Raw genomic sequence first — 13,009 nt, 5'->3', positions numbered from 1 at the left:
GAGAAAAATACTGGAGTTTCTACTGAGCACTAGCAGGTTATACCAGTGAGCAGCAGACAAGGAATAGTATAATATTTTCTCTGATCACATTCATCAATATTTCAGACATCTACCATATGACTATGACAAAACACTTCAAAAAAACTCTGATTTAGTGAAATATTAAATAGAAACAAATAAAGCTCTCAACATTTTTGCTTTTTACATAAGGTAGCCAATATTTTTGAATGCAAAAATGCTTTGCACTCCATCATTAATGTCAAAAGAGCAAACAAGAACAGTTTAAACCAATACAGGCTACAATTAGTTCTGAACAATTGTTTAAAACAGATCACTAGTTTTAATCAGCATGGGCTCCAAGTTTTAGGAAACGAGACTTTATGGTTTGTATGTAGATGACAACCTACAATATTACTACTCTAGCTCCATGTTATAAATGGAGAGATTTTCTTCTTAGTGTACACAAACATTTTATGAAAATCAAATGATATCTGGTTTTCAGGTCTTACCTCAGTTATCATTTTACAGCTTTTGCAGGGGCCAATCTGACTGAATAACTGGAGAATAAGAACTTCTGTGACATCTCTGGAAAGGTTACCGACATAGCTGTGCAATAAAACAAAGCAATTAGCCTGAGATCCACTCATTCTAAACCTTGGCTACTAGCAAAATACTGCAGAAGTTTTAATTAGTAATGTACATCAAATTTTGTGGAACTAAACAATGTCCCATACAAAAAAATATAATACATACGCTCAAGTATACAAAGAAAGGATTGCAAAGCCAGATATTGGCAACAAAAAGTGTGATTTTCAAAAAAAAATGCAAGTCAATATCAAGAGAATGCTCTACACTGAAGAGACCAGACAGGAGTAAAACCTACAGCAAGCTACCTCTCTAGGGTGCCTTGCATCCCAGGCAGGGGTGCAAGACCTCAAATCTTCCAAGACAGACATTTGCACACAGGATGAATTGTCCATACAAAAAAACAGGTTCAGAAAATCCTGAGAGAAAAATAAGGGGCAAAGGTATAAGGCACAACAAGTTTGAGTAAAACTAAAAACATTCCCTATTTGGCCATGTTTAATGCACTGCAATAAATAAGCAAATTGCCAGCTAGAACATGTTACTGAAGAGGCTCAAGGTACTGGCAGAAGTTTTCATATACATTGTAAAGCCTAGTTTTTCGTTTAATTGAGCCCCATCTTATGACAAAACATTTACCTGTAGCAGTTTTCTCTAAGAACAGGATACAAATCCTCACATCTGGTTGACAGCAACTGACAGAGCCCTTTGTGGGAACTTCAACAGAATCAAAATGCATAGATTGAGATAGCTCAACTACTCTTGCATGTGCCTTTCCGCTTGCCACTGTCTCACAGGACCACATTAGTCCATTGCAAACTTAATTAGAATACAACTCCCTGGGAAGGTAGGTTTGCGAGAATAATGAAATCCTCACTTCTGCGACTTCCCAGCTACAGGATGCCTTCAACAGAAAAAGAGAGACATAATACAAGGGGCACCACAGCCAGCAGGCACCTTAACTGCTTGTTTGAAGGCAACCAGCCTAACACGTGTGTGGGTTTCTTTTTTTTTCTCTTTTTAAGGCAGCCGAGAACCAATGTATTCTGAAAGACTGTCTAGCCCAACCAATTGTCATGTCAGGAGTCCTGTTCAAGGCAATAATGTAATATAAACATGTGGAGAGATGTCCAAGTTACAGCTCTACAAATTTCTTCTATGGAGGCTAATCTTGTGGGCTACTGACACAGCCATAACTCTAACATTATGGGCCATAATTATAACCCTCTATCTAGTCTACCCAGTCATAAGTGAAGAAGATGCTGTCTCCTAGCCAATTAGAAAGAGTGCATTTGTGAACAGCAGTCCCAATCCCAATACGGTCAAAAGAAAAAAACAGTTGGGTGGACTTTCTATGGGCTTTAATCCATTCCAGATATAAAGCTAAGGATCTCTTGCAATTCAAAACACAGTGTGCGTTCATCCTTGTGAGCATGAGATCTGGGAAAGAATACTGGTAGGATTATTGACTGGTTAATATGGAATTCTGACACTACCTTGGGAACGAACTTAAGACAGGTGTACAGAACCATTCTGCTGTTGAAAAACAGCATAAGTCGGATCAGTTATTACAGCCTGGAGCTCACTCACACTGCAGCTGAAGTAACTGCCAACAAAAATAAAACGTTTCATATTAAGTACTTCAGATGATAAGTATTAAGTGGCTCAAATGGTTTACCTGGTCCTGTGCAACAGTGGCACGCACATGCATGTGCAGTTGAAGTCTCAAGAACCTGACATGGTGAGGGCCAAGGTTGGCCATTCCTGCTCTAGGTTATTAGTAATCTACAGTGGCACACCAACAAGCCAAGTAGGGGACAAATGAAACATCTCAATAGTAGAAGGGAGCAGTGCCTGATTAAACCTTTTGGTCCACTCCCCCCACCCCCAAACACACACACCTCCATTCTAAACGGAAGAAAGTGGATTTATGAGAAACTGTCAGGTCCTGAACTCCTACCTTCTTTAAAGAAACAACAACCTGAGGCCTATAAGCCCACATCAAACCACCTTTCTTTCTTTCTCAGGGAGAAAACTAATGAAGTCACCTAGTCAGTGAGCCAGTGACCTCCTGCCCTCAGCCTGTTTATGCTGCATATTTTACCATGTCTTGGTCCCACTGGTTTCCAACTGAGCAACGTATAAAGTTTAAGCTTCTTATGCTCACTTTCAAAGCATTCAAGACAGGCTTCCACCATATCTAGCATCCGTTACAATCCCATATGCCCCCTTCCTGGTTACTCTGTTCATTAAATGACCACAGACTAGTTCTAACTGGCCCAAAACAGCTCTTTTGGAATCCACCCGGTATTGTGCCTTCTTTTTTGCCGCACCTTCTGCATGGAATTTTTTTACCTCCCCATGTTCGAGACAAATCCTCACTTGACAAATTTAAAACAGCTCTCAAAATGTGGCTCTTCCACTGTGCATTTGATGCAATTTTGGTTATTTGTGAAACTTTTGTCAATAAGTTGACCTTTATTTTCTCTATTTCCTCTCTGTACTTATCTGCTTAGTATGCATGATTATCCTTTCCTGTCAATTTTACAGTTCCTTTTCCACTCATTTTTTTTTGTGGTACAGCAACTACTAATGAACTAAACGTTCAGCTCCCATTACAACACAGAACACCTACTTAAAAAACAACTTAGTACGTATTTATTTGGAAATTATATTAAAAGGTACAAAAGTAAATTACTTAAAAACAACTTAATACGTATTCATTTGGAAATTATATTAAAGGTACAAAAGTAAATTACTAAAAAACGTTTACGTCAAATTTCAAACAGAAGTGGTTATATATTTTTTAAACACCATAACAGAGGCACTCAGGAAGCCCCCGTCTTCCCAAAAACTTTCTTTTTTGATGCTAGATTCTGAGCCACTGGGTTAAATCTTGGGCAGTTTTGTCAACCTGTAACATACCAATTCACCTGAAACACAAACGATCAGGTGGCAACTTCTCCACTATCCCAGAGGAATCCATGGGTAAATAGTCTTGCCAGCCTCGTGGCTGTCAACTGACGTAGCATCCCAGCAGCTGACAACCCTATTAAGTTAATAACTCATCTCTTTCTCCTTTTGCCCTACTGGCTTGGGTTTTCCACCCCCTAGCAGTGCTAAAATTACAACTTTCTTACAACCTGAACAATAAAAGGAAAAACAAAACTTTCCCTGTTTACTCCCAAGTGTGGGCGGGAGAGATCACAGCAGGGAACAACACAGCTACCTCCACGGGACCCCGCAATGCCACAGAACCCACCAAGTCTCCTGCCCCAATACATCACGGCTGGCCAATCAGCATAAGGATTCAAACTGCCTCCACGCTTACTGCTATTCACCAGATGAACCCCCACCTCTGCCTCCACACTACCATCACTTTTCCACCCACCCTGCTCCATGAGGAGGGCAGGGCACCGAGCCAACACTCCCATCAGTACTGTTAATTTCCAACTGACAGGACAGGCTTGGCTACCTTCGTTCATTGAAGTGTTAAAAAAACAAACACATATACAGTGCCACATACATGGATAGGCAGCAGTGGTAAATATAAATAATGTTATCTCCATGTCCAAATAGCAGATGAAATTAATGTGGACAAATACAAAGTGAAGTACAATCCAAACTATAGGTAAACAATGCTAGGCTCTACATTAGGAGTCACCACCCAGGGAAATGATCCGGCATCACTTTGGACAATATGTTCAAACCTTCTACTTAGAGGTAGCCAAAGAAGAAAACAGAATGGTAAGAACCAGTGTTTTTTGTGCCGGTACGTGCTGGTACGGCATACCGGCACCTTTTTTCTGAGGGCCGGCTCACCTGCTGGCCCTCAGCTCCCCAACTTTCCATTCTGCCCCCTGCCAATCTTCTATTTACCTGAAGTTGCAACGGCGAACCAGCGGCAGTGAAAGCAGCAAGCAGACAGGCTCACCTCCTCGTCGCTTCCCTGCCCTCTCAGTGTCCTGCCTTCCTCTGATGTAATTTCCTTTCCGCGAGGGCGGGACGCTGAGAGGGCAGGGAATTGACGAGGAGGCGAGCCTGCCTGCTTGCTGCTTTCACTGCTGGTTCGCCGCTGCAACTTCAGGTAAATAGAAGATTTCAACGCAGGGGGCAGAACGGAAAGTCGGAGAGCTGAGGGCGGGCAGGTGGGGATGGGGTTGGAACGATCTCAGGGGCAGGTGGAGGCTGGGGACGAGTCACTGGACATGGAAGGGAAAGGGAGGGAAGGGGAGAGAGGAGAATCGCTGGACATGGATGGGAGGGAAGGATAGGGGAGAGAGGAGAGTTGCTGGACATAGTGGATGGATGGAGGGGAGGGCAGGAGAAATGCTGGACATGGATGGAGGAGAGGGAAGACAGGAAGGAGATGCACACGGATGGAGGGGAAGGGAGAGAGGAGAAATGCTGACTTGGCTGGAGGAGAGGGAAGACAGAAGAAAGATACACATGGATGGTGGGGAGGGTAGAGTTAAAATGCTGCACATGGATAGAGAGGAGGAAAGAAAGAGGAAGTGAGATGAACATGAATTGGGGGAGGAGAGGTGGAGAGGAGAAATGCTGTACATGGATGGGGGGGAGGTGCACACGGATATAGGGGAGATGAGAAATGCTGGACATGGATGGAGGAGAGGGAAGAGAGAGGAGAAATGCTGGACATGGTTGGAGAAGAGGGAAGAGAGAGGAAGGATAGGAGATGCATACTGGACAGGAGAGGAGGGAAGAATAGGAAGGAGATGCATACTGACGGAGATGTGGGAAAGGGAAGAACGGAGAAAACTGCACATGGATGGCGAAAATAGGCAAAAACTGGATCCATTCTATACCTCCTCCAGTCAAGTCCGCAGAGGACCCAGCTTTTACCTATGGATGTAGAGCAAGAAATGAAGAAAGGAGGAAAGTAAAGAAATAAATGTAAAGGAATCCCTGAAAACGGAGTTAAGGGAACAGACAGAGAGCAGCAGAATCAGAGACTGGGACTGACATGATCAGAAAAACAAAGTCACCAGACAACAAAGGTAGAAAAAATCATTTTATTTTTCATTTTAGTGTTTGGAATATGTCCAATTTAATAATTTACATCTGCTATCTTCTTTTGCACTGGGTATAATGGAGCTGTAATATCTTACAGAAAATATTTATAATGAAAAAATTAAAGTTATTTTTTTCTCCTATACAGGTATAATATTTTCAATGATGCCTGTTTATATGCGCCATGGTTGGTTATGTTTGGGTATGTTTGATGACATAGAAGGGAAAATCAAACAACTCTATGGTGATAAAAATAAGGGAGAAATCACCAAAAAACTCAAGGGATAGTACCCAGCTGATGTTCAGGTCTAAGAGGACTTTGTGAGCCCGAAAAAAAAGAACAAAAACTTAAAACAGCGTAAAAACGACAACAACAAATAAGGGAAAGGAAAGGAACAAAACTCGAAGAGGGGAAAAATTATATTCACTAAACCCAATGAGGGAAGGCACCAAAATTCGCAGTGAAAACACAACTCCAGGAAACGCAGAAAACGTATCTTTCCTCACCGCGGCTAAAAGATTACTAATTGGTCCTGTGCTTGAGAGTCTGGTGGGAAGGCACCCCACACATGCACGGTGGGAGCGCTGCCATGAGCTTTTAAAAGAAATAGTATGCTGGGTTGTGTTTCTGCACTGGGTGCTCAGAGTGACATCTCACATGTGCAAATTTGCTGCCCTGTTTATCCTCGGAGAGCTCTTCCCCCTTTTCTGCTGAAATCATTTCCTGAATAGCAATGTGTACAGAGAGAAAGTCTTCAAGAGAGGATATCCTCTTTTAGTAGAATCCACAGGCTTATCATCAGATATCTTTAATGTTTCCAGAACCTGAAAAATTACAGCAGGCAACTCATCTCAATGAAAGATCCTTACTACACAGGAAACTTCACCAGAAGGCACTAAACCATCATCAAAGAATTCTTCAGCTAGCTCTCCCTGAATGTCCAGCTGATCCTCCAGCAACCCATGCAAGCCCCCTGAAATTATATAGCCTACCTCATTGGGTTCCTCCACAAGTACAAGTCACAGTTTCTAAGAAGCTGTGAACTCAAATCTGGCATGGATAAACCAAGGTCACAACTGCACTGCGCTCCTCTGTAAGCAATAAGCATGGTATATCAGCGAAACAAAATCATAGGAAAATACTTCTGAAGACTGAACTCCTGAATCTTCTGCAGTTCCTGACCAAGCCTTCAATTCCATAGCAGGAGAAGCAGTGGGCTTTCAGTCGACACTGGTCACTCTGAGGCAGAGAAAGGAAAAAATGGCAAAGTCCCACCAAAACTGGACTCCTGTCCCTGGTGCAGCCAACATCTCAGCCAAAACAGTTCAATCGGCATCAATTCTCAGACCCACCTGTTAACAGGGCTACAGCAGTCAAGGAAGTGCCCCAACCACACCGGAAACATAAACTGCTTAGTGCTCCGGTAGAATGGCGAGACTCGCACCTTAAACTATGCCACTCGCACTCCACCATATAGGCCCAGACACCTGGCTCAAATTACAAAAGGCTCAAGAAACCTCATGCATGCCTAGCTAAGGACACGCAGCTCAGAACTGGGTGAAGTAATCTCTCTCTCCCAACTGAAGTTTCTCTCCTCCCAAGACTCAATGCAACTTTGTGCGGACAGGCAGAAAATTCAGTTTGACAGGAAAGCAGCAAAGAAAGCACACAACGTTCCAAGTGTTGAACTTAACGTGCCTTAAACTTTTTTTCCCCAAATTCTCCTCAAAAAAGAATATTTTACCTCGGCCTACCTGGCAAACCAGATGGCACAGAATCTTTCACCTACTGCCTGCTAGAGACTGAGAACATACTGGCTGTTGCTAGGGAACATAGAATACTATATAGAGTGATGACATAAACCAGTAGTTCTCAGTCTTCCATTTACAGTCAATAAAGCATATACCCAAGCCTCTGGACTGGTCTGGAAGGATAATAAGGAATCAAGTATTAAGTCTTATCAATGTAGTCTGTCCAATAGAAGACAACAATGTTAGAGTATCTGCACTGATGTGTGTTATAACTAGGGTAGGGAGATTGTTGGCAAATCATGAATTACATACAAGCATAATATATAGAGATCTTTTTTTTTAATTTAAGATGTATTAAGCATCTTTATGAAGACATTCAAAGGCCAAGTAAAGCACTGGTGGCTGGATACAGGCAACTTATATAACAGAAGCAGTAAAGCTATAGTAAAGTGAGCAAATGTCAGTGAAATACACAATTTAAAAAGTGAAATAAACAAGTTATAGTAATAGCGATGAGTATGAATCCAGTAAACATGAAAACATGTTAAATTATTGATATAAAAAACGCATATGATATTCACGTCAGCAGATGAAACATCTTACCAAATGCAGCCAAGACATAAAGAAAAGATGATTATGAAAAAGACAATAGGATGTGCAAAAACTGCTAAATCTGGTGACTGAGGTAACCCTGAGCTACCCTAGGTTACTGATCATAGAAGACTTTAACCTACACATCAAAACCCCAGAAATCACCTCTGCTGCCTTCCTTGATACAATGAATCACATTATAATAGAAATGGGGCAATCTCTCTGGCGGGGGTAAAAAAAAAAATCAGCACCTCAATCACTGTCACTAACAAATATTAAACCACTCTAGAACCATCAGATGTGACTCGTTTCACATAGGTATACAACCTATGCCTTGATAAATCTTCATCGGTTCTATATAAACAGTGGTAACTCAATTTTAATCAATGAACTTTCAAATCTTCAAACATTTCTGAATTTTTCATTAAATTTCTTCTAACAGCTTTTTTCATCAAGCTGTATCTATATCTATCTAAATATAAAAAAATAAAATTTCAACTAGTAAGAGATACACTTATCTTTATAAAATCGGACCATCTGTCAACATGAGCCATGTTTCGAATTCTGCCTCAGGGTTTAGGTCCTAAAAAAAATGCAAATAGCTTATAAGTGTATATATAAAACCTAATTACTTAAAAAAAAAATTTGTATTACTAAACCTACTACTTAAACCACTCACCATACCCATACCTTCAAACATATCTGATCACATATGATATTTTGTGTTATTCAAAATGGTAGCATCTTAGCTAAACATTTAAATAGATTCGGTACGGGATCACATGATGTCAAGCTAGCAAGCAGGTGTCGCAGAGCTGAGCTCCCGAGCCCCCTGAATAACATCTAGACCCTGGGCTGCTCTAGTGGAATTTTTATTTTATAATCTTCTTTCTGAGGATCTGTGCTCCTGAGAAGTGACTTTTTCTTTCACCGGCTGCTACTCATGTGAAGAATACTGCACAAAGACAGAATCTGAGGACACATGGGGGACATCAAAATGGTGGACAGTGGAGCCTTGCTGGAATCTTCCATGAATATAAAGCTACAAAAAATTGCTGATAAGCTGAAGGCTGTGGATTTTTAAACTAGAAACTTTAAGAACTGATCTGCTGACTTATCAGCAATACCTATCCAATGCAAAAGACAAGCTACAATAGCATGATAGTCAACAGCAAACTATGCAGGTAAAGCTGACTTAATTCAGAGGATAAAAATTGAAGATCTAGAGAACCGATCCCGTTGGAGTAATCTCCGAATGGTCGGTCTCCCAGAATCAATTAAGGGAGTTGCAGGGTTTTGAGGGTTTTTTTTTTCTTTTGTTTTTTAGAAAACTGGCTTCCTAACGCTTTGAATCTTCAGCCTGATGCTGACCTTTGTATACTGAGCAAGCCCACAATTTGGGGCAAGTCAGACCTGCAGATTCTCGTCCTCAGATTGTTATTTTCAAACTCCTTAACTTTGATCACAAGCAAGAGATTTTGAGGGCCTTATGACTTACTGGACCTCTTCACTATGACAATCACTGGATTTTATGCTTCCAGGATTTCTCCATGGCAGTGTTGGTTTAGCGCAAGGCACTCAGCACAACTTATGATTTGCTTCACTTAAAGAAGATGCTGTCAACCTTGCTTTACCTGGTGTCAGGTTTTTTTTATGATGGAAAGCCACATTTCTTTACCACAGCCATGGAGGCTTTACAATTCAGCTGGAGTCACCATCTGCTGCATCGTGAAGCAATTTGGGAAGATCCAGGGACTTTACATTGTTTTTTTTAGTGTGGGCATATGTGTTGCTGTGATTTCCTTTGATAGATGACGATGGGTTGCTTCTATTTTTTTTTTTTTAACTATATCTCATGGCCTCAGGGGTTTTCCATATAGTTGCTATCCGCTGATTATTTCTAAAAGCGGTTTCTGGAGAGTGAATTCTCTGGTCCGTTGAGGCCTTTCTGGGCCATTTCATTTGACTATGTTTTTATATTTCATGGCCTCAAAGGTTTTTCATGTCGTTTCCACCTGACGACTTTCTTTCTCAATCTGCTTTTGGAGAGTGGATTCTACGGTCCAGTGAAGCTTTCACTCGACATTCTCCTTGACTGTGTTTACTATATATCATGGCCTCATGGGTTTTATAAATTGTTGGTGTCTGTTGACTTTCTTTCTACAGCTGTTTTTGGAAAGTAAATTCTACGGTCCTCTGAGGCTTTTATTAGATATTCACCTTGATTGCGAGTTTTTTTTTTTTTAAGATTTATTTTATTGGTTACACTGTACCTTTATCGATCTTATTTCTGCTACAGCGCCCAATGGGAGTGGGGGGAGGTTAATCACAGTATTATGGAGATTGGGGACCCCATGAGCTGGGGTGTATCCCTCCATTCTTCACTGCTATATTGCTTTTTTCTTCTGTAAGTTGTTTTTAGACTAGATGGGATTACTTAAGTTTGTCTCCTGGAATTTGGGTGGAGTTTCCTCCCCCATTAAGAGAACCAATGTGTTACAGGCTTTGAAGCATCAAAAAAATGACAGTGCTCTTGCAGGAGACCCATTTATCCTCTGCAGAACATGCAAAGTTTAGGAGAGGGTGGGTGGGCCATTTCATGGACACCCCAGAGATACATCGCAAGGTGGGGGTATTGATTTTATTCCATAAAGGACTGGACCTACAGGTGCAATCTACCGTCCGGCATGCAGAGGGGCGCTACGTTTTAACTACGGTCCTCCTAGATGGTCAACCTTTGTACTCTGTACTTATAACAATCCCGGATAGATTATTTTTTGGTTTCTCATGCCTTTTTTTCTAAAATTCCGACAGCAGAACTATGGAGTGTCTGATCATGCTATAATTTGGTTTCAGCTTGATTTATGACACGGGGGGGCTCATTTTCAAAGCACTTAACCTTCCAAAGTTCCATAGGTTTCTATGGAACTTTGGAAGGGTAAGTGCTTTGAAAATATGCCTCAGGGTCTCTCAGTGCTATACTTGGAGATTTCCCATAGAACTTTATTGGGACCGGAAGTTTCATGATTTTATTTTGGAAAGATGGGGAATTTTTTAAATATCATCTGCCACACAGCTTGACCTCTACTGGAAAATGGCGAAAGCCATGCTATGAAGAGAAATAATATGTTATAAGGCTAGAGCTTGGAAACTCAGAGATAAAGAAATTCTTAGGTTGGATTGTCTGGTGAGACACCATAGAATGCAATATGGGGCGTATTCAACTGAATCCCAGAGCTGCTTTGTTGGCTTCCCAGAGGGAGTTAAATAAGTACATAATTATTGCCATACTGGGACAGACTGAAGGTCCATCAAGCCCAGCATCCGGTTTCCAACAGTGGCCAATCCAGGTCTCAAGTATCTGGCAAGATCCCAAAACAGTACAATACGTTTTATGCTGCTTATCTCAGAAGCAGTGGATTTTCACCAAGTCCTTTCTAATAATGATCTATGGACTTTTGCTTTAGGAAGCCATCCAAACATTTTTTTAAACCCCACTAAGCTAACTGCTTTTACTACATTCTCTGGCAATGAACTCCAGAGTTTAATTACACGATGAAAAATTTCCTGCGATGTTTTAAATTTACTACTTTATATCTTCATTGCATGACCCCTAGTCCTAGTATTTTTGGAAAGAGTAAACAAGCGATTCACATCTACCTGTTCCACTCTACTCAGCATTTTATAGACCTCTATCATATCTTCCCTCAGCCGTCTTTTCTCCAAGCTAAAGAGCCCTAGACGTTTTAGTCTTTCCTCATAGGGAAGTCGTTCCATCCCCTTTATCATTTTCGTCACCCTTCTCTGTACCTTTTCTAATTCCAACATATCTTTTTTGAGATGTGGTGACCATATTGAACACAATATTCGAGGTGCATTTGACCACGGAGCGATACAAAGGCATTATAACGTCCTCATTTTTGTTTTTCATTCCTTTCCTAATCATACCTAACATTTTATTTACTTTCTCAGCCGCTGACGCACACTGACCAGAGGGTTTCAACCTATCATCAACGATGACGCCTAGATCCCTTTTCCTCGTTTGCAACTCCTAATGTGGAACCTTGCATTACGTAACTATAATTCAAGTTCCTCTTTCATGCATCACTTTGCACTTGCTCACATTAATCATCATCTGCCGTTTAGATGCCCAGTCTCCCACTCTGCTAAGGTCCTCTTGCGATTTAACAACATTGAATAAGGTGGGAAGGATGCTAGCCCATTTAGTTAAACACAAGTGAGGCCCATTTCGAATTCTTCAACTGCATGGCCCGGGGGATGTGCAATTTGTTCTGCTTCTGGTATTACTGATATTTTCGAAAATTTTATGAGCATCTGTAATGGAAGATGTAAATGATTGCTTTTCAACCCTGCTTTGATCGATAATTAACTCTGAAATCTTCTGCCTTTGGCAGAAAGTAATTTTTCTCGTAAAATAGATAAGACACAGCTCTAATTAATTTGGTATGTGGAGGATGGTGCTTGCTTTCGGAGTTCAGCCTGGCCACCTGGACTTGGAAGGCATGTGACCACGTTACCACAGTATGGCTTGTTTACCTAAACAGAGAAGCATTCTGTAATTTTCCTTAGCTCTAAACATGAGTTCTGAGCCTAATAAAAAGGGGAGTTTCTTTCCGTGAAATTGGGAGCTCATCTGTAATGTACGTACTACACAGAGGACTTGTTCCTGGTCTAAAAAGCTCCTGGCTTTCGCTGTAATGGGCCCCCCCAGCTGATGATAAGAGCCTGGATGATGTAAGGACCAGTGATGTTGTATGTATAGTGTATTATTGCTTCTTTTCCTGGTCTAAGAACTCTTACCATTGCTTAGATATAGAGACCAGTGATGTAATGATTGCTTATATAGCTAATCATTGTGTGTATATAGCTAACCATTGTATATATCTTAATCATTGTAGATTTTAGCACCTCTAATAAAGGTTTCATTTATCTAATACAAATCCAAAAGAATCCACGGTAATTATTGAGTAGTCTGTGTCAGTGAGACAGGCTGTAAATCCATAGCAGTACAGCATCTTTATGCTGCCTC

General features: G+C 41.1%; 1 protein-coding gene across 6 annotated transcripts in view; it reads right to left on the bottom strand.

Annotated features, from left to right (window-relative positions):
* The window catches only part of TIAL1 (TIA1 cytotoxic granule associated RNA binding protein like 1), a 232,638-nt gene that overhangs the window by 186,423 nt on the left and 33,206 nt on the right, over positions 1-13,009 (bottom strand). For 4 of the 6 annotated variants that reach the window (XR_003942079.1, XM_030202615.1, XM_030202616.1 and 1 more), the window contains 2 exons: positions 8,478-8,542; positions 510-608 (listed from right to left, as the gene is read on the bottom strand). Coding sequence is in view for 5 of the 6 variants with exons in the window: in XM_030202615.1 (XP_030058475.1) it covers positions 510-608; positions 8,478-8,513 (135 nt within the window). In the remaining variant the exon portion in view is untranslated. The remainder of the gene's footprint in view (positions 1-509; positions 609-8,477; positions 8,543-13,009) is intronic. The other 2 variants (XM_030202618.1, XM_030202619.1) reach the window with 1 other exon arrangement.

Source organism: Microcaecilia unicolor, chromosome 5, assembly GCF_901765095.1.
Source record: "Microcaecilia unicolor chromosome 5, aMicUni1.1, whole genome shotgun sequence".
Classification (NCBI taxonomy): Eukaryota; Metazoa; Chordata; class Amphibia; order Gymnophiona; family Siphonopidae; genus Microcaecilia; species Microcaecilia unicolor.
This window is presented reverse-complemented; position numbering and strand designations above follow the sequence as displayed.